Source organism: Fusarium proliferatum, assembly GCF_900067095.1.
Source record: "Fusarium proliferatum ET1 genome assembly, contig: FPRO_scaffold001, whole genome shotgun sequence".
NCBI lineage: Eukaryota > Fungi > Ascomycota > Sordariomycetes > Hypocreales > Nectriaceae > Fusarium > Fusarium proliferatum.
Genome location: NW_022194790.1, coordinates 87,823 through 108,585, shown reverse-complemented (window position 1 = coordinate 108,585; position 20,763 = coordinate 87,823). Strand labels below are relative to the sequence as shown.

General features: G+C 47.7%; 9 protein-coding genes across 9 annotated transcripts; 5 read left to right on the top strand and 4 right to left on the bottom strand.

Annotated features, from left to right (window-relative positions):
* Positions 1-110: 110 nt before the first annotated feature.
* Positions 111-1,170, top strand: FPRO_02108 (uncharacterized protein; the record flags this gene model as incomplete). The annotated part of the gene is made up of 2 exons (XM_031229039.1): positions 111-624; positions 677-1,170. 2 exons carry the CDS (start codon positions 111-113, stop codon positions 1,168-1,170), a joined length of 1,008 nt encoding a protein of 335 aa, XP_031074366.1.
* A 937-nt stretch (positions 1,171-2,107) lies between these two features.
* On the bottom strand, positions 2,108-3,959 carry FPRO_02109 (uncharacterized protein; the record flags this gene model as incomplete). Its single annotated transcript, XM_031228927.1, has 5 exons — positions 2,108-2,391; positions 2,442-2,557; positions 2,608-3,655; positions 3,709-3,818; positions 3,871-3,959. The coding sequence occupies 5 exons, from the start codon at positions 3,957-3,959 to the stop codon at positions 2,108-2,110; spliced, it is 1,647 nt and encodes a 548-aa protein (XP_031074365.1).
* A 781-nt stretch (positions 3,960-4,740) lies between these two features.
* Positions 4,741-5,342, top strand: FPRO_02110 (uncharacterized protein; the record flags this gene model as incomplete). The annotated part of the gene is made up of 2 exons (XM_031228816.1): positions 4,741-4,918; positions 5,005-5,342. 2 exons carry the CDS (start codon positions 4,741-4,743, stop codon positions 5,340-5,342), a joined length of 516 nt encoding a protein of 171 aa, XP_031074364.1.
* A 1,655-nt stretch (positions 5,343-6,997) lies between these two features.
* Positions 6,998-11,000, top strand: FPRO_02111 (uncharacterized protein; the record flags this gene model as incomplete). Its single annotated transcript, XM_031228705.1, has 3 exons — positions 6,998-8,045; positions 8,099-8,909; positions 8,960-11,000. The coding sequence occupies 3 exons, from the start codon at positions 6,998-7,000 to the stop codon at positions 10,998-11,000; spliced, it is 3,900 nt and encodes a 1,299-aa protein (XP_031074363.1).
* Positions 11,001-11,025: 25 nt separating this feature from the next.
* Positions 11,026-11,820, bottom strand: FPRO_02112 (uncharacterized protein; the record flags this gene model as incomplete). Its single annotated transcript, XM_031228594.1, has 1 exon — positions 11,026-11,820. One exon carries the CDS (start codon positions 11,818-11,820, stop codon positions 11,026-11,028), a length of 795 nt encoding a protein of 264 aa, XP_031074362.1.
* A 1,838-nt stretch (positions 11,821-13,658) lies between these two features.
* FPRO_02113 (uncharacterized protein) lies at positions 13,659-14,654 on the bottom strand (the record flags this gene model as incomplete). The annotated part of the gene is made up of 2 exons (XM_031228483.1): positions 13,659-14,083; positions 14,132-14,654. The coding sequence occupies 2 exons, from the start codon at positions 14,652-14,654 to the stop codon at positions 13,659-13,661; spliced, it is 948 nt and encodes a 315-aa protein (XP_031074361.1).
* Positions 14,655-15,660: 1,006 nt separating this feature from the next.
* FPRO_02114 (uncharacterized protein) lies at positions 15,661-16,630 on the top strand (the record flags this gene model as incomplete). The annotated part of the gene is made up of 2 exons (XM_031228372.1): positions 15,661-15,782; positions 15,835-16,630. The coding sequence occupies 2 exons, from the start codon at positions 15,661-15,663 to the stop codon at positions 16,628-16,630; spliced, it is 918 nt and encodes a 305-aa protein (XP_031074360.1).
* Positions 16,631-18,142: 1,512 nt separating this feature from the next.
* FPRO_02115 (uncharacterized protein) lies at positions 18,143-18,628 on the top strand (the record flags this gene model as incomplete). The annotated part of the gene is made up of 1 exon (XM_031228261.1): positions 18,143-18,628. The coding sequence occupies one exon, from the start codon at positions 18,143-18,145 to the stop codon at positions 18,626-18,628; it is 486 nt and encodes a 161-aa protein (XP_031074359.1).
* Positions 18,629-18,943: 315 nt separating this feature from the next.
* On the bottom strand, positions 18,944-19,990 carry FPRO_02116 (uncharacterized protein; the record flags this gene model as incomplete). Its single annotated transcript, XM_031228150.1, has 2 exons — positions 18,944-19,681; positions 19,730-19,990. 2 exons carry the CDS (start codon positions 19,988-19,990, stop codon positions 18,944-18,946), a joined length of 999 nt encoding a protein of 332 aa, XP_031074358.1.
* Between the last annotated feature and the right edge of the window lie 773 nt (positions 19,991-20,763).

The following is a 20,763-nucleotide window of genomic DNA, read 5'->3' as shown; positions in this document are numbered from 1 at the left end:
AACCCCCGAAGCTTAAAGACACCATCGTCACTCACAACAGCCACCGGCGTATTATCAGATTGACGCTTCAACCACGAATTATTCTCTAGTTAAGATAAAAACTTTGCAACATGAGCAATCAGCCACCTTATCCTCTGCACGAGTCAGTCCTTGATAGGATTGACCCCGAATATGCAGCATTTTACAACAAGCACATCATCGACAAGCAGCAAGTGCACCTCCAACCAGTAGAAGCATCACGAAGCAGTGGCATCCTCATTCCAGGTAGCGGTCCTCTTCAGCCTGTCGCAAGTACAATCGACTACGCCATCAAACGCACAGAGAGCGAAGGACCTGATGTCAAGGTTCGATGCTTCACTCCCATTGGCGACAAGCCAGAACAAGGATGGCCTGTGTGTATTTACTACCACGGTGGCGGTTGGGTTCTCGGCACGATAGATACTGAGAATGTCATCGCGTCACATCTCTGTGCGAGAGGCAAATGTGTCGTCGTGGCTGTTGATTACAGGCTGGCGCCTGAGGACCCATTTCCTGCGTCGGTGCATGATTCTTGGGAGGCTGTTCTTTGGGTTATGGGCGCGGGTAAAGAGATCCTTGGGTTGGACACCTCGAAGCTAGCGACAGGTGAGAAAAATTAGATTGGGATGCGGCGATTTATACTAATTGGATCATACAGGCGGTTCTTCTGCTGGTGCAAACTTGGCTGCTATAATGTGTCAACGAGCAGCTGATCGAGGATCCCCCAAATTTTCCCTCCAACTCCTATCCGTCCCCGTGATGGACAATACCGCTGATATAACCAACAATGTCTCATGGAAAGAAAACCAACACTCCCCTGCCCTTCCGGCTCCCAAAATGCTCTGGTACCGAAACCACTATCTACCCAACAAGGAAGACTGGGCGCATCCTGAAGCTAGCCCGATCTTCTGGAATGGAGACTTCTCAAAGTTGCCGCCAGCTTGTTTTGTCGTCGGTGAACTGGATGTACTCAGGTCGGAGGGTGAGCAATTTGCGAAGAAGTTGCAGGATGCAGGTGTCAAGGCGGAGCTGAATGTCATGAAGGGCCAGCCTCATCCGTTTATTGCGATGGATGCGGTGCTTGAAGCTGGGTCGAGAGCCATCACGCTGTTTTGCGATGCGTTGTATAAAACCATGTATGAAAAATGGTGACCAGAATAGATGCAGTGGCGAACTCTCCCGAGAAGGACTCGAAGCAGGACTGAGGAATTGAGTGTTGCGAGCTTTCCAATCACCATTTGGCCTTATTTCGTCTCGTGGAGCCAGTAGTGGCGACTATAAGAAATATAGCACTCGCACCCAGGAAGAATGCAATGTTGAAGTTCTCTCTGATGTTAAGATAGACTAACGCGCCACCGAGTGACATTAGGAAGAACATCAAATATGACCGAGTGGTGAGATCTGGCACGCCTTCTTGTGTCTCATGGGACGTTTCTGGGATGGGTTCCATAGTTGCTGCAGGCATTGTTCAATCGTGAAATTGTCGTCACCCTATCGAGAAGGTTTCCACGGTTAATTGGTGAAGATTTGCTTTGTCAATCGCATCAATGCCCTGTATATATGGAAGTATACACGAGATATCAAGAGGGGAAAGTTGATTCTTATATCACGGTAGACATCATACTTTAGAAAACAATCTGTACATTTTGACTTGGGGGCGCAAAGGTAAATCGCCACGAGATGAACCATTTCTATTTATCCTTTGTAATAGAGTTTTAATTATACCTTCGGCATTGCGTATTCTATACGAATATGATACGGTTCCAAAAGCCAAAACATTAATTGCAATTAGCATTATCGTTGACGAGGCACTAGACGCCCTTTCGTCACCTCCCACCATTTTTCAACTGCCCGGCGGGTAGCCCTGTTCGAACAGTGCATTTTGTACTTTAGTTTGCTACTGTCCATTCCCTCATTATCTGTAAAGACAACAAGGTAATCGGTTCTACTAAAGGGATCGAGTGTCGCAGCCTACACCGATGTAAGTACCAAGCATACCACTGATGTTTCTTTAGCTTACATGTATGCTGATTTTATTCCCCAATTTCTTCTGGCTGTTGAGAAATCGATTCAGACTTGGGTAGAAGCCCTAGAGGTCATGTGTCCAGCCAAGGTGGCCATGCTCAAAACCATAAGAGACGAGGAACGAGCTTCCGTAGCCAAAACACACTGCCTTGACCCAACAGTTGCTGTTTTTTATCTTTTTTATCGTCCTGGAGAACGTTTCTGAACAGTTGTACAAACGAAACTCTTTCCATCTGGTGTAGTAATGGTAGGTGGGGCCAAGTGCACACAGCTTGACCGCATCAAGGCCGTAAGATTTGATACACTTGGCTAGGAAGGGGTAATGTCGTTCAAATCCCGCAGACCATCCTTTTAAATGTTAGTATTTCCACGTTTTGTTATCTCTCTCAATGTCTTACTCCAGTCGTTGGTGTCATAACGAGCGATCCATGCTGTCCTTTGGTCGCTAACTGCGCTCAAACATCCAAGTTCCATGCGTTTGCCATTATGGAACTCCTGCAGTTCCACCTCGTTGCTTTCAATCATTTCATTAGCTATTTCCATAAAGGATTCGAGTTCACTTACCAACTCCAGCAAAGAGGGCTCTGCAAGATGTAGAAAGACTTGCTCATAGAAACCGATACTCCAATCTTCGCGGCAGGGATATCTCCCTCTCCCGCCTCTGGACGTTGTCCAGGCAGTCCTGGGTCAGCTTCCTGGGTACTGGCCGCTGCCTTTGAGCCCGATTTTCCTTGCCGTTGCTTTTGTCGATTCTCTAACTCCACTTTCTCCTTGTTCAGTTTGATTTTCTCCAATGTCATCAGCCTGAAGTTAGTCTCGTACTCGGTCTGGACTTCTCTTATCTCCTTGGTCATCTCTGCCACGCGCAAATCTCGCTTGGCGATGAGATTTTCCATGGTGATCTTTAAAGCTTTGGCACTCTCTTCGGCTCTTTTTATCAAGACTGCGTATCTGTCACTCTCTTCTTGTAGAGCCTCTTCCGTGTCAACGTCGTGTTCTTTCTTTGCCTCTTTTATCAGTGCTTGAAGGTCCTGGCGCTCTTTGGTTAACTTCTGTCGCTCTTTTAGAAGCTCGCTCTTGAGTCCTTGGCCGGCAGAAGTCTCGTCCAGACTCTTCCCTTCGTCGACCATCTGTTTTTGAAGATCGGTGGCTATAGGCGCATTGTGGCCGGCCAACGAGAGTATGATCTCTCTAGCAGATTCCGCCGTGTTGTTGTATCGATGAATCGAACTGCCCTTTGAGAGCATCCAGCCCCAGAATTCCGGAGTGTCTTTAAGCTCTTGCTCGCGCTTGGCAGCCTTCTCTGCAGGAACTATATCCCACATAGTACTCGCCAAGACCACCTTTTTCAGCGCATCTTCACCGCATAGCTCTTTGAATGTGACTAAGTTCTTCTTAGCTGAGCCTTGCATTCGAACATCGGATATTCGGTGGAGATAGATTATGCCGTGAAGACGAATCTTGTGCTTGTAAGAGTCTGTGAGCCAAGCAGCAATCTCGCTGAGGACTTCGGTATCACTTCTCCCAGTGTCATCGAATCCGGGCGTGTCAATGAGATATACAGTAAAGTCGGATGTAACCTCGTATGGATAGACATCGACGAAAGACGTGCCTACTATACATGAGTCCGAATTCGTTGGGAGAGAAGGTTCTTTGTTAACAAACATGATACCATGTCGTGGCCGATTGTAGCAGACTTGTCGGTGCATTTCGATATAAATGAGCTCTTTCCTGAGCCAGTTATACCCATCAGGGCGATAAAGGCATCATTTGGTCTTTAATAATTAGCAACGCAATTTTGGTGGTATTCACAGATGACTTGCTCACCGAGGGGCATGTCCGCTACGAAAGCTCTTGGGAACAGGGTCCAACGACCCTGCTGCCACTGGACTGGATGTTTTGTTCGGGCTTGTCATGTCAGGCGGCTATCTGTGCTCTGTAAAGTCTCTGGGGAATTAGTGCCAGCCTTCGCAATCTGTTGAGGATAACTTTGCGCTGCAAGCTTATGGACTGAACAAGATGTTTGCCTGTCGCGATGGCTGAGGCCTGTTTAACGGAGCATGGCATGAAACTAACTGCGGGAGATCTTTGTTCATATGGCTTAGCCACACGGCCATCGGGTAGTCAACTGCCAAGAAGAGGGTCACATAGGCTGCGCCATGTCAGCATTGGGTTTCCCTGCAGCCAATATGCAGCCAGCTTTCCTTGGTTGCCGAGCGCGGAAAGGCTTCACAAGATCTGTATAGCTGCGTTTAACAATGCAAGTACGAGGAAGGCAGTCAAATAACTTCTTTAGACTCAGAGAATACTTACTATTCTATTTTTCTTTTCTCTTCTTTTTTTCGCAAGCATTGCGATTAATTTCACCTTCACGGCAGAAAATTGCCAAGTACCAGCTAACCATTCTCGGGCTTGTGACCGACGTGCATATGCACACTTCCTTGGTTGAATCACACAATCACATACTGCACATTATCTTTGTGGGCCAGGTGGCTACTGCACAGCCATTGGCAAACCCCCTCAAAGATTGACTCATTAGTGAGGCACTTTCGAGGCGTTCTTAATCAGGCTGTGCCATGACTGAGGTCAGTTCGACCTTCATCTAGGCCAACATCTTGCGTATCCCGTTCCCTCAATAGATGTTTCCTCCTCTAGGTTCCTTTTACCATAGGGTTACTGGACATGGGTACCCTCAGCATGGGTGATGACGCATTGCTCGATCAAGCTGAATGCTTCAAGACATTTCTTGGTCTCAACAAGTCGGAGCCGGGAGACATGTTCTTCCTTGTGATGGGCCTGACTGGAGCTGGAAAGAGTACATTCGTCTCCAACTGCACAGGTCATGCCGTCAATGTAGGCCATGGACTCTATTCATGTGAGTATTAATACAGCTTCCATCCCAAGCTTATGACTCAGCAAGTCAACATTTACATACAACAGAATATCTTAACTAATTAATAGGTACTAACTCAATGGGTGTTTTCCAGTATACTAGACATGGTCAACGCATCTTTCTTGTAGATACTCCGGGGTTTAACGACACAACTCGCTCTGATATTGATACGCTAGAGATATTAGCAACTTATCTAGGTGCGTCGTATGCCAATGGTGTGCGAGTCAGTGGTGTTATTATGCTATATCCTATTACCAATAACCGAATGGCCGGCTCAAACCTAAGGAGCTTAAAAATCTTGAAAGCCATTTCGGGATTCGCTTCCTATAATAGTCTCGCCGTCGTTACCACGATGTGGCCCGAGTCCCCAAATTCTGTTGCAAAGGATATTCTTGAAGAGCGGTAACATGAGTTGTTGTCAAATCAAGACTTTTTCGGTGATTTTGTCGCTAAAGGAGCCACGGCGTTTCGACACTACGAAATAGGCTATAGTAGAGGAGGCTCAGGACGGCGGGTCGTGGATACCCTGGTACAACAACTTAGGGGCCATTCCCCGCGCGTGCTTCAATTACAACGAGAGGTCGTCGATGAGAAAAAGAATCTGGGGGAGACAGCGGCAGGAATAGAGGCCGCCGAGTACCTATTCAAAGTTCGCCTGGAACAGGACAACCAGCTCATCCAACTCGATGCTGAGCTAGAAAGAACACCCCCGGATTTGGATAAGGAGTATTTTCTTCAACTACAAGAGCTGAAGGCCGAAGTGGATAAAGAGATCCAACAGACTGAGCAGGGTCGACAGGTATTGGTCAAGACCATGCTAGATCTACATCAAACCGAGAAAAAGGCGCTGATACAGCGGCTTCTTACCCTTCAAACCCAATTTGAAGCTGAAGTTCAAAGTAAGGACATGATGTTGCAAGACGTGCAAGAGTCTTGTGATGCGCTTCAAAAGGAGGTAGCCCGCCTGCAAAACAACCCACAGCAACAACAACTTGTTGCACGTCGTACTGAAACACATCGTAAGGCTCTTATCAAGGCACAAAAGGCTGCTGAGAAGAGCCGTAGGGACAACAAGAGGATTCAGGGGTACACGAAGGAGATTGTTGGTGGTGTTATGAACGGAATTGCTGCAAGTGCAGTTGCTGGCGGTAAGTTCGCGAATGGTTTGGAATTTGGTTAATGCTGATTATCTCTTGTAGTTATGGGTGGCCTTATGTGTATCGTGATGTGATGTAATTATGTCTATCAAGGGCAAAGGGGCTTGAGGATGGAGGGATTTTCTGGAACCAAGCTGTTTATTTAGTTGCCCAATAGTCATAAGACTACTTAGTTTTGAGTATCGGTAGGTGAATAGGCTCGCACACATTGTTAACTATTGCGAATCTCACGGCCAGCCCATCATACTATTCCGGCCATTCCTTCTTATCCCACATCTCTCCCATTCTCTCCACCCCATTTTCGCCCGCGAACAATCATGCGGCGGTTGTTTTATCTCTATGAAGCTCAAAAGTTGCAAGATATGACCAGCCCAGGCATTTATACCACGTGATATGCAAAGTTGCGTTATACCGTCACCTTCGCAGCCTGATCTTCCAGCGCCACGGCGCTTACAGCACCAATAAGCTGCAGCTCTTCCCGGCGGTCAAGAAATATGACTCAATTTCAAGGCTGAAACATTGATGCCTAGTAGGCGCCTGTCACCGCCCCAAGGCCTCGAAGTGAGGAGGTATCCTCCCTTCCACTTCCACGAAACACTCTCAACCTTCACGCATTCCTCTCACATATGTCGACCAACTTTTGGCGCCTTTCACCCCGAAAGATAAGCAAATGGGCAAAGGCGACCCTGAAATATTTATCAAGTCCTTGTCGATTTGCTTTCGCCGAACACTGAGATCAGCAGTTCATTTGCCTCTACCCAAGAGGTCTCACCGTCTCCTAGCCCCAAATACAAAACGGCATAAATAATTTCCATCGAACGTGGTAAATGACGGGGAACTAGCTGTTTGATATAACTTACTGTGAGTCTCTACTGGAACACAGATCCTGTCCTAGTCTGTAACAATGGCATCGGGAACTGAACCTCGGTCTCACAATGACTACCATGTTGGATGGGTCTGCGCCCTGCCCACCGAACAGACGGCGGCGATAGCTATGCTGGACCAGAGGCATACAAGTCTCCCGAAGCCGCCGAACGACAACAACACATATACACTTGGATCTGTGGGCAACCATAGTGTCGTTATCGCCTGTCTGCCTAAGGGCAAAATCGGCAATGTCTCAGCAGCGACAGTTGCCACTAATATGGTCTCAACCTTTCCGAACATTAGGTTTTGTCTAATGGTTGGTATCGGAGGTGGCATTCCGCCCAAGGTTCGTCTGGGTGACGTCGTGGTTAGCACTCCTGTTGGGGCGTTTCCAGGTGTGGTCCAATACGACTTGGGAAAGGCACATCAAGGAGGCACATTCGAGAGGACGGGGTCATTGAATAGTCCGCCAAATTCCTTACTGGCAGCTTTGACAATGGTAGAGTCAGAGCATGATCTGACTGGCTCTCGAATACCCGACTACTTGAAGGAACTGGAGCAGAAGTGGCCAAGATTGGCACACAAGTACCTCAAGTCTGATTCGCTCAAAGATCAACTGTTCAAGACTGAATATGCCCATATCAGTAAGAATGTTGCGGAAGGAACAGCGGATGGAACAGTCATCCGGGTTAATGATCAGGAAGCTGAGGAGAGTGACGCAGAAGACGACTGTGGTTTCTGCGAGAAGAGCCAAACGGTGAAGAGGAAGCCTAGACAGATGCGAGTGCATTACGGGCTTATCGCATCTGGAAACGAAGTAATCAAGGATTCCATCTTCCGTGACAAGCTCAATAGGGATCTGGGTGGTCAGGCGCTGTGTGTTGAGATGGAAGCGGCGGGGCTGGCGCATAACTTCCCCTGCATCACCATCCGGGGCATTTGCGATTATGCTGATTCGCATAAGAATAATGCGTGGCAAGCCCATGCAGCCGCTGTGGCAGCTGCCTTTGCGAAGGAATTGCTGGGCCAAGTGCAGGCAAGCGATGTTGAGAGGGAGCCTACGGCAAAGGAAGTTTTAAGCCAAAGTGAGTAAAACAAGGTTCAATGTACAATAGCAACCTACTGAATTTTTTCTTAGTTCATGAAACTGTTACACGGTCCGATGCGAACATTCGAGAAGTGAAGCGTAAGATGGATAGAAAAGAGGACGTTGAGATCCTCGAGTGGCTCACACCTGTCAACTATGGACCTCGGCAGAGCGACAATTTTAGCCAACGACAAGAGGGCACTGGCGAGTGGCTTCTGAACTCCAAAGAATTCCATGACTGGATCAACACTGGGAAGACTCTATTTTGTCCCGGCGTTCCTGGAGCAGGTAAAACAATCCTCACATCCATCGTGATAAATGAACTCATGACCCGCTTTGGGGATGATGACACCGTCGGGATCGCATTCATCTATGGTAATTACCGGCAGCGTGACGAACAGAAGCTTAATCATCTGCTCGAAAGCCTACTAAAGCAGTTACTTCAAGGACAGTATTCTATGCCAGCAAGCCTAAAAGTCCTCTACGACAAGCACAACGTCGGGAAGACGCGGCCCTCCAGCGAGGAAATCTCAACGACTCTTCAGTCTGTTGTTGCGCTATTCACACGGGTTCACATCATCGTCGACGCACTTGATGAGCTCAATGCGATAGATGGTTGCCGAAATAGGTTCCTGGAAGAGATCTTCAAGCTCCAGGCCCAAGGTAGTGCTAAATTCTTTGCTACATCGAGATTTATTCCGGAGATTATGGAGAAATTTGGAGGAAGTAAAACGATTAATATTCGCGCCCAAGATGAGGACGTGCGAAGGTTCTTAGACAGCAAGATCTCGCAATCAGGGCAGCTTTTGCAATCACATCGTGAGATGATCAAGTCTGAAATTGCCAAGACAGTTGACGGAATGTAGGTCCAAGTCAATCGCAATATATAGTTGAGAAATAACACTTATGCAGGTTCCTCCTGGCGCAACTTCATTTGCAATCTGTGTCCACAAAGAAGACTCTTAAGAAGATCAAGGATGCATTGAACAGCCTTTCATGTGGGTCTAAAGCGTACGATATTGCTTACAAGAAAGCCATGGAGAGGATAGCTGGCCAGGACCAAGATTCTAAGGAGCTAGCCATGCAAGTTCTTGCATGGATAACTTGCGCTAGAAGAGTTCTCAAAACTTCAGAACTTCAGCATGCGCTAGCAGTCGAAGAAAATGATCTCGAACTTAATAAAGAAAACATCCCCCAAATCGACGATATGGTCTCAGTGTGTTCTGGTCTGGTCACAGTTGACGATAATAGCGGTGTCATCCGACTAGTTCACTATACAACACAGGAATACCTTGAGCGGAGTCGTGACCAGTGGTTTCCGATTGCAGAGTCGGAAATCACAATGGCCTGTATCAGATACCTCTCATTCGACGTGTTCAAGGGCGGCTTTTGTAGAAGTGAAAAGCAATATAAGAACCGTCTGATGAGCAATCCATTTTATGGCTATGCCTCCCAGAATTGGGGGCATCATGCTCTCATGGCGTCTATGGATGGGGAGCAGGTGATTATAGATTTCCTGGAAGTTCCAGCTGAACCACTTACCTCAGTCCAGGAAATCATGGCTTTCAATCACGGAACATGGGGATATATTAAGGCAATAGCAACCGAAGTACATACTGCAGCATATTTTGGACTACCTATCACAGTATTGGCTTTTCTGGAGAAAGGTCATCCGGCAGATTCCAAGGCTGTATATGACTGGACTCCATTGTCATACGCAGCAAGACACGGGCACGAAGAGGTTGTCAAGCTACTTATTGCCAGGAAAGATGTCGACCCTAACTCTACTGACGGAATGACCGGTGCGACCCCGCTCTCTTGGGCCGCAAAGAATGGGCATCCCGATGTTGTCAAACTCTTGCTTGGCAATCAAGGTATTCTTGCAGATCGTTTACATGCCAATAGTCAGACGCCGTTGTCCTTTGCAGCACAAAATGGGCACCCAGAAGTGGTTAGGCTCCTTCTGTCTAGAGACGACGTTGATCCTAACTCAACTGACCGGGGTGGAAGCACTCCTTTATGTTATGCTGCAGGAAAAGGGCACACTGCGGTTGTCAAACTCCTCCTTGAGAAGCAAGGGACTCTTGCAGACTTGGCGGACAACGAAGCTCGGACGCCGTTGTCATTGGCGGCAGAAAATGGCCACGAGGCGGTGGTCAGGCTACTGCTTGCTATGAACACCGTCGATGCAGACCGCGAATGTTCTAACTACAGGGCGACACCTCTTGATTATGCAGTGAAGGGTGGCCACGAGGCAGTTGTTAAGTCGCTGCTGACGAAGATCAGGGTGACCTGGGGTGGAGACTTTCTCAGGTCTGCCGCGAACAAGGGGCATAAAGGGGTCTTGACGCTCCTCGTGAATAGTAGCGCCATCCTCGACAAGCAAGGAAAGTTTCAAAATGCAAGGTCTGAGGTGACTGACAAGCAAGATGAGGATTGTTCGCCATCACTTCAGAAACAAGTCTCGGATGAAAGTGAATCACTTCACTGGGCGGTTGAGAATGGACAGCTAGCATTAGTGGAGAGCCTTCTACAAAAAGGAGCACATATTAACGCTCAAAGACGGGCACATCGTTTCAGGAATCGTTTCAGGAATCATGGGGATTGGGACCACTACGAAGACAAGTCAATGACAGCGCTTCATCTAGCAGCTAAAAACGGGCACATAGCGATGGTCTGTCTCTTGTTAGATCATGGAGCAGGTATCAATGATCTTTCTACCGTTTATAACATATTACGAAGGGCTCGGAGGCTAGGGGCAAGGCAAGGAATGAGCACATGGAAGCATTTGGAGAACAGCCCTTATGGTCCAGATCAGATCATAATCAAATTGCAAGAATCAGCAGTTCACTTAGCAGCTAACGGAGGTTACAAGGCTGTAGTGGCATTACTTTTAAGTAGAGGAGCTATGGTTTGTCCAAGGTATGAAGAGGGTGTTAACGAAGTAGGATAAATCTTTAATTACTTTTAAATATATGCTACTTTATACATATAATCTCTTTAGGCCACTTTATCCATCGGTCATAATATCCTCCTAGTAGTTCATCAACAACAAGTATTATGCTTCGCCCCCAACCTTCCATAAACCAGGATCCGTCTAAGGCATGTGCCAAAGCACCGAAATATGCAAAAATAAGCAAAGCCGGTGGCTTTCGCTGTTGCAGCAAGTCCAGATACTCCTTAGAAGTTGCGTGTAACCATATAAATGGTGCTGACCAGTCCTGATTGTATCCCCACTCAGCTCTGGCCTCACTGCCCATTGTCTCAAACTGCTTCATATACACGTTGCATTTCCGGAGTAGATATAGCGACTCATTATAGATGCATGCGTCACTATTTTTCTCCCAAGCTTGTTGTATACTGCGGAAATGGTCATCATGAGTAACCGCTTGCTGATCTGGGTCAAGTTGATCCCAGTTGCCGATCTTTGTCAAGTCATCCAGTGGCCCTCGACATACCCTATCATATACAGGATGTAGTACTGCGTCGACGCCGCGTATCGCTGGGATCCACCCTTCTCCGAGAATGCGGGACTTGCTGTCGACAGAAGCGCCATCGCAGAGAGGTCCAAAGAAGGCCAGCACATAGACCATGTTTAAACAAGAAAAGGCGTATAGAGCATCACTATTTCCGTCGTTCACTTGTCTGATGCCGTGCTGAAATCCCCGTAGTGCTATGTTATGATGATAGGCGGCGATACAGACAAGCCGCGCCTTGTCGACAGGGTGTCTGTAGGCAAGGTGCAGCGCTGCCAGGCTTAGAATTCCATGCATGACGAAGGTATACTGGAATCCAATATTTGGAAACGTCTTTTGCCAATAATGATCTCCGACGGGGGACTTGATGATGTCTAAGCTCGTTGAGATTGTCCAGTAGTGTAGCAAGGCAAGATCATCGGGTGTAAAAGTTGTGGTTGATGATGCTGATTGTTCATGGCCCTCGACGATCCTTGGTAGCGTCAGCGACGCAGCGAGTGCTGCCTCATCTGTTTGTTGAGCCGAAGCCGGTGAGGGATGACTGATTATTGGGGATGGATAGACGCATACATCGCCACGGCGGACGCAAGCGGTACAAGCTGGTATTTTCTCGTCACACTACCACACAGAATCAGAAGGTTGGTCCCACCGTATCATGTAATCATAGTAAAAGAAGCGTAGGAAAAACATGCCTTGACCCGACGCTTCCTGCAATCATTACAACCTGTCTTTGACTTCTTATGCAGACGTTTCTTTCGGTTTGTAAGATGATCCGATGTCTCTGATGGTGATTTGTCAAAGACCATCCTTGGCAAGGGTCGTGGGGGGGCAAAAGAGTAAAAGATTAGTCTTTCTGCTAAACGAGGTTTAAAGAACGTTGTTTTGTTGCTAGACAGAGAATTGAACGAGGAATGAGCCTCGATCTCCCTCTTAGTCGGAGGCGCAATAAGGTGGGGCTGCCAGTGCTTTGCGATATACGCGGACCTAAACGCGTATGACAAATAAAACCCAATCAAAGGTCTGGCGGGAGCCCGGTGATCGCGATGGCCTACATACAGGTTGCTAGCTTTGGGTTTAGGTTGACCTCGCCTCAATGGTGCCATCAACTTTGCGAGTTTGTCACCAATGTTGTTTCTAATCTACTGTTGCAGTTATGTGTATATACCTAGGGCATATATTCTACATCATCAGTTCCTAAGAAGAAGTATGACTAATAGTCTATACAGTATTAAATTGGTTGCTGGACATCAGAGTCTTCACATCACGGCTGGCTCCTTTTACCGACGCAAGGTACATAAATAGGTTACCCCACTCTCGGAATTTTCCGTCTATCATTCACGGAAAACTCAATCAGAATCTGATAACAGCCCAACAAATCCAAACTCCTAGGAACAAGAGAGAGAAAGGAAAATACATCTTAATTTAATGCTTTATATGATTATTGCAGCCTATCTTTGACTTTTAACCATGGCGTTTCTTGCATATCGGCAGATGTTCCGATGTCAATGTGGTGATCATTCGTCAGGGCCCATTCTTGGCAGAGGTCGTGTGCGGAGCAGACCTCTGAACGAGTTTAGGCCTCCGGGAGTCGGGGGGAGGAATACACGAGCCTCAAGGGGGCTGGCTTACACCGAAATTCGCTGACGATCCACCGACTGGGGGGTTCGGGGTTTATTACCCCCATGGGCTGGATTGGGAAAGTAATCACGGATGGGTTGTGGGGCTGTCCCGATAACGCTGACCGGTCTAACTAAGCTTGGTAGAGATCAGCAATGACGTCGACGGGCCGTTGAGCCTTGGGTTTAGGTTAATCTTGTTAATTTAATGTGTTTGAGAAGCTCGGTTTATCTCCCGCCGAGACCTGGTGTTTCGACCAGAGTAAGTTATTGGAGGAAGTATCATGAGGGAATTGATGCAAGTCTAAACGACAACAGGATCTTAGAGTTCGCCCCTGTAGCTTCTCTGACAGCACATTGGGCGGGAAGTTTCTGACTCATTACCATCTGACACCAACAGCAATGCATGGATGCAGCCACTGATTATCTCAAGCGTGCGTTGGAGAGCTACTTTGCCTCAGCCACTAGAGCTTTAAAATAAATCTAAATCACATATTGGACTATCGTTTTCCCTTTCTATTATGTCTTTGTGAGTCTTTTCTTCTGCTTATCCATTGCTTCCAGGTCATCTTCAGTGACTGGATTCCGAATATCGATAAAGACCCTTTCCACTTCACCCAGCACGAACTGCATTGGGTTGCAGTGTGTGTGATCAAGCCCATCAACCTTGCCAATGTCATGGATCACCAGCTGAGTCATCTTACGACGCAGTCCAACGATACTATCCATCACATCTTCTGCTTGGGGTAGGGGCCACAGACCCCCTCGCGCGAGACAAAACGTTATTGAACCCAGAATCATGGATTCGCAGCGATGCGGTCCCATCCACTCTGCATGTCGACACCAGCGGGGCTTCTCATCAACGACAAGTAAGTCATTGATGAGTTTTCTGATAATGTCTAGTAGTGCTTGAATGGTCGTGAGACGATTTGCAGATATTCGCTCTAAGACTGGATTAGTTACAGTCTTGAGGATATGGGTCAGAAACTCACCTAGAATGTCTGGCTGAATTTTCAGTTGGGGATCTTCGGAGCCATCCGATTCCATGAGCATTCTTCTTGCTATTCTGCAAAACGAGTCTTTCCGGCCAAGCTCCCATGCTATCCATAGGCTCTTACTCATCGAGACCTTTGACGCATTCGCGTCATCCTCCACCAAAGACATCCATCTTCCAACCCAGGGTTCCAGCATATGTGTGCCATCGTAGTAGTTTGACAACACCGTAAGGTCGTACAGGTCATCTATCGATGGCGTTCGGGGTACTTGATTGAATTGACCATGTGATATGTGTAGAAAGATGGACAACGCTTTTGGTTTGTCCTCGGGGAGTTCTATAACCCAGTCCTTACCATTTGTTGGTTCTGACTCCATGAACTGCCCGAAGAGCATGCAATTAAAGACTGGGGATGCTCTAGCTAAAGCCCTTGAACAGACTGTAAGGGTGATAGGGTCTATTTCTCCGACGCAGAGCTTGATATCACCACGTGGGTCAAACAGGATGTCTTTTGAAGACATTGTCAGTTTGATACACGCTGCTGCCAATTAAGAATAACCACGTTCAACACTAAGTCAAATTTATATAACAGTCATAGTAGGCCTCCTAGAAAGCATTTTCATTAAGCGAAACCTGAGCCTCAACTAAGAATAGATTTTTGCCAAGACAATTATCTGGGATAATTGCGTTCAAGTAATGGCCTCAGCCACGAAAACGGGCTAAAATACATAAACAAAATAGCTATAAATAGACAATACGAGAGTGGCTGAGGTGATTTTAGCCTTGAATAAATCTAAAGTTTCTACTTTTTGAAAAGTAAGCTTAATTAGAACAAGCAGTATAGAATGATTCCGAATGGTTGTAACTATTGTTTCATCCTCTTCTTTTACCTTGACTGTGGTAAAAAGTCGTCATTGACTCCACGCCACGTCGCGCACTGGAATTGATGGAGACAATACCCAGTTAAAGTCGGGGTCCAATCTGATCCGTGAGTCATTAACCGAGTACTGCCTAGCGCAGAAGCTTAGCCTCGACTCCAAAACAAGTCTTCGGAAAGCGGAGGAGCTCCTCCCTTAACAAGGAGTCATCTACTCCGTATATCGGTCTCGGTCTCGGTCTCGCTATCGCTTATCGTTATCGGAGCTTGGAAGTGTCAGTGGGTCCGTATGGCCTCACCCGTGGACCCGTTGGTGCTACTCCGTATAAACCTATCCACTAGCCAATCTGTCAAGATGGGTCCTTGGCATCACTTTGGGCAATTTTCCCCGGCCCTAAACCAAAATGAGCATTTACTCACCCATACTGGGCCTTTGCTATGATTCCGTTATCCAGATAGATATTGTAAGGCTAGCTGCACAAACCTATGGCTGATACAAACCATTGAGAATGCACAGGACTGGTTCCCTTAAGAGGCTCGGCATGTTATAAGTTCACAAAGACCGCCATTAATAGTAGGCCCTCGCTTGTTTGTATAATTACTCGTTGTTCATCAGTGACCAATTTGTTTATCCGTTCTTCTCCTTCAAGATGCCGTTCAAACTCGACCCCGAATATAATGCGATTTTGAAATCTCTTCTTGGCAACAGACCTACTCCCGCCCCCCCTTCCTGTGGGAGATGTCGAAGCCAGGCGCGCTCGAACGGAGCCAGGTATTGCTATTCTGGCCGGCCCTAATTTCCCTCTTGATCAGGTCACGACCAGAGACTTCTTTGCCGGAACATCGGCCGGCCAAAAGATCCTTCTGCGCTGGTACTCTTTGAACCACAAGTCTCCAAGCCCAGCGGTGATCTACGCTCATGGTGGCGGTATGACCTTGGGCAGTGTCAAGGCCTATGATAAAGTAGTGGCGGCATATGTCGCCCGCACGGGGGTGCCGTTTCTCGCAGTTGATTATCGCCTGACTCCGAAGCATCCCCATCCTATCCCCGTCAACGATGTTTATGCCGCTTTGAACTGGCTAGTCGCGCATTCTGAGGAACTTGGAGTAGATACCAGCCGCATTGGTGTTATGGGTGATAGCGCTGGTGGCGGCCTGGCTGTAGCAACGGCACTCCTTGCTCGACGGCAAGACGGACCCCGTATTGCGAAGCTCATTCTGCTATCTCCTATGCTTGATGATCGCACAGTATCAGCTGACGAGCACTTGACCCCGTCTCTGAGCTGGAACACCACGGATAACGAGACCGGCTGGCAGGCCTTGTTGGGCTGTAGTAGGGGCAGAGAGGTGGTGGCCGAAACAGCCGCGCCAGCACCCATGGTAGATGCCACGGGTATGCCGCCTCTGTATATCGAGGTGGGCGAGTTGGATGTCTTCAGAAACGAGCCGATTGAGCTTGCGACCAAGTTCTACAAGTCCGGTATCGGTGCAGAACTCCATGTGTATCCGGGATGTCCGCATGGATTTGACATTTTCCCTTCGAGAGAGACTGGAGTCTGCAAAAGGGCGTTTGATAACCGAGAACGAGCTATTAAGAGCATATATCCGGCAAATTCATAACTTATTCTATGTTGGACCATAGCTACAGTTATCGTTTATACACCAGTCATCAGCATAATGGCAATGCCATCTATTCACGGTGAGCCTTTCCGTTCATTTCATCGGCGATTTCCGTCACTAAACACTTCAACCTATTTCTTACTTCTCTACCTAGTCTAAACAACTCTGCTCTGTGCTTTAACACATCCATAGCCATCCTCGCCCCAACCACTTATATCCACAAATTTCTTACATGCTTTGCGAGGCGGTGTAATTTCAACTATGGAAGCTTCTCCATATGCTGAACTGCCCTGAAATAACTCAACTCCCCTTAGCTTCGGTCGCCAGTCACGCGCTGTTGATGTCATCTGCAGGAATGACATGATGATCGTCAACGGAGGAGGGCGTCAAGCTCGGATGCAGCAGCAATAGCCCTCTAGTGCTATGATATGATTCAAGGTCGCAGTTACTGGTGGGAATGTACTCAAACCACTTAACTGCATTAAGGTACTTGGGATTCTCAGGTTCCTAACTCCATAGTTAGTCATTGATGAAAGAGCTACTTTAGCACCACCGGGCTGATCGTCGGGACGCGGATCTTCGGCACAGATATTAGCGCATCTCAGCTGACGGTGCCCAATCATATGCTCCAGCAAGTATTCTACTGAGAAATAAGTCAAGGAACAAGCTTTCAATAGCTCCAAACCCCTTTGCGATAACGGTTAGGCCCTCTGGTTGTGATGATGTGGCTTCGGGAATCACGGCTACGATACGAGATAGGGGATGATTACCAGGGGACCGAGGGTCCTCCAGCTGTCGTAGGTGGCTCTATGCCTCCACTCTCAGCTGTCCCCTTGCTGGCTGCGTGTTTCCTATTCTTCAGAATATGGTTGTGCCATTATTTGGGACCACGGAGTCTTTACCGGTTGTTATTCAAAGCCTGGTTGTTCATGGGGTTGTCATTTAGTTCAACTGCATCAATCTCGAGAAGGGTTCAGCTGTTGGAATAGAAGGCATATGGTTGACTAGTCCCCTATTTTTGTGACCCCTGGCGTCACATTCCAGACAACCATATGCTTAAAGCCTAAGTGCTAGCAATGGCTAGTTGGCCCCATGTGTAATTGTGCATACATGATTTGCCACCAGTGACGACTGACCTTCGTTGAGATTTGAGAGCGATATCCCAAGATATGACGCAGCTGACACCTTTATCACTCGGGAGCCGCACAGTTCATTTGCTTTTTGACGTCATGCAGCAACTTGAGTCTATCTACAGCTCGATAGTTTGGATCTTTGAGCCGTCTGCTCAATGTATTACTATGAGGGTATTTCAACAGAGGTGACGAATGTGGCTGGTGAGTAGTGGACATGTGAAAGTTGACAAATCTGCTCAACCATGAAGACGTCAGAGAGGTATTCAGAGATAAAAGAATGCAGATTGTCAGCTTCTCAGCGCCAACACAGAACAGTCATAAGTTAACCACTCTTATCATACATTACCCACCTATCTATAAGCATCTTACATTGCCAACAATGACTCAGCTCACCAAGCTTCTCATTATTATGGCAGCCGCCAGCGCAACCTTCAGCGCCCCAACCATGAAACCTCGTCAGCTCGCGGGCGAAGGCAGCTTCTTCGACTCGGTCTTCACCGGCACCGATAACGGTGTCGGCTATGGTGTTGAAAACGCAGAAGACAACGCTGCCACTCTCATCGGGGGCAAAACTACCACTGCAGGTGGAGGCAGCACCAGCAACCCACCTCCACCACCACCAAAAGTCAAGAGACAGGCTGATAAGATTGCGAATGGCGCTTCTACTGATCTGCACGCCGTTGGACAAGACAAGGCTGCGGACCTTGTTCAGACTGATGGAGATGATATTGATGGGCAGCTGACCCAGGATGCGGGTACTCTTGGAGCTCAGGTTGGAGGAGATGAGGAGGATGTTCTTGAGCGCACGGGCGATATGGTTCCCAGTAAGATGCCCACTCGCCGTGCTCGGGTCATTTATTATTAAGCCTCAATCCCAGTCTGCGCTGTGTGGAGATATCAGTGCTTGAGCAGTTTATTCGGGAGTGACACTGAGGAGAGGGACAAGTGAGTTATTGGTTTATGTATCCTTTAAGCAAGCTAGGAGTAGGAAAGTATATAAAATATAATACTAATTATAATTTAGAGAGCGTTAAATACACTTAGTATTATAGTTTATATTAAAATATAAGCAAATTGATAACCAGGTCATCTTTTATTTAAATTTAAGATAGCTAGCTAAATTGGCCTATTTAAATGCCCTGTATAAGCCAACTAGGAGTTATTCGACTTCCTAAACCTGTTACCAAGTATTAGGTGCAATAACAGTATATTTCCTCCAGCCGCCATTCTCTCGCGCAAATGAAGTTGCATCATTATGCTCATCAAGAGTAAATACTCTAATTTCGCTGCCGCTCTCTCTCCCAACTCTTAGCTGGCCACCCTCAATCATCCTAATCAGCTGCAATATGGTCGACCGCCCACACATCCACTTGCCTTGCAACTTCAAATTCCTAAAGACAAGCGCTGCATAAGGGACTGTCAACGTCTCGCTAGCTCCGCCACTAAGGATCACCCGGCCTTCAGGCTTCAAGGCGCACAGAGCGGCGTTGAGGAAGGGCGGGTTCTTCAGCTCGCCAGGCGACCAGTCGTTATACACCTCGGCACCGGCGCCTTTAGGAGTTGTTGCCAGGATTGAAGCCGCATCGGTAGCCCTATCACCTGTCATGACCACTGTCTTGAGGCGCGGATTATGGTTGAGCTTTCTTTGCATTTCTGCTAGCTTACTCGTACTGCGGCCAAGAGCAACAACATTGCAGCCGATAGTAAGGGCGATCTCGACGGCCAGACCGCCAAAGTTGCCGCCTGATGGCCCCACGATGACGGTTTCACCGGCTTTGAGATCAGCACACTCGAGTAACGAGCCGGCGGGCACACAGTAGTACGCAATAGAGAGCAGCTCAGCAGGGTCATAGCCCAGCTCGCCAATAAGGCGGTGCTCGTCCAAGGGGTAGATGTTTTCGAGTGGAACTTTCTGGTACTGCTGCGACTAGCCGTCTCGCCACGCCTTCATAAGCTTCTGGCCTACATTGCCTGCACCGCCTAGGTGCCTGATTATGATCATGACGTTGTCGGGATCATCGCGGGCGCGGGCGGTGGAGTCGACATAGACGAGATCGCCAGGCTTAGCAAGTACGGCGTCTGGGCCAACGGCGTGGATGCGTCCAATGGCGTTGGCATTTGGGACATAGGGTGGCTGGGCATTCATCTGCGGAAGCTGGCCGATGTGACGCAGTTGGGTATAGGGAGCAATAGGCGCTGCAAGGATTTTGACTATAACTGTACCCATAGTAGCCTCTCAGATAGTAACTCTATAATTTCAAGGGGCTTTGAGTATGTGGAGAGCCAGAGGGCGAGGTTTACTTCCAGAGAACTCATCTTTAGTATTTCTTGGTAGATATTGGTTCAGACAAGAGAATTAAACCTGGATTGTATAAAAAGAAGAACAAGCGTCATCTGGATACAAATGGGACGTCCTGTATTTAACAAGATAGCAATATGGTTTTAGAAGAACTATAATTTATAAGGGTTTATAAAAGTCCCCCAGACATAAATCGGACCACCGTAAGAGGCCACAAATAGACCGAGCCACCGCATCAACTGATGAAATCAACAAGATGTCAGATCCTCATTTGCATCCTGGCCAATTGCAAAGTTGTAAGCAGGCTAGCATGTATTCACCGAATTTCATCAGTTGATGTCGTATGACTCTTTCGGCTAGAGTGCCTTATACAAGCCTGCTGCCAAGGTGTAAAACACCGGGGCCATACTGTCTAACGTGGGTCATCGGTTAATCAATGCCGCCCGAAAGGCCGCTTACATAAGTGAGTTAGTCATTTATGTATTCTTGAAGCAAGCTAGGAGTAGCAAAGTACTTATATACTAACATAACTCGTAATCCATCGTTGCACTCGGCATTGGCATGCACTAGATCTCGGGATCTGCAGTTAACTACCCGCTAATGGATTGAAACGCGGGGAACTTGCCTACTTCCCGACCTGATTTCCCGAAATTCCAATATATGGGGACGGTGAAGAACGGACGGTGTATCACCATGACCCC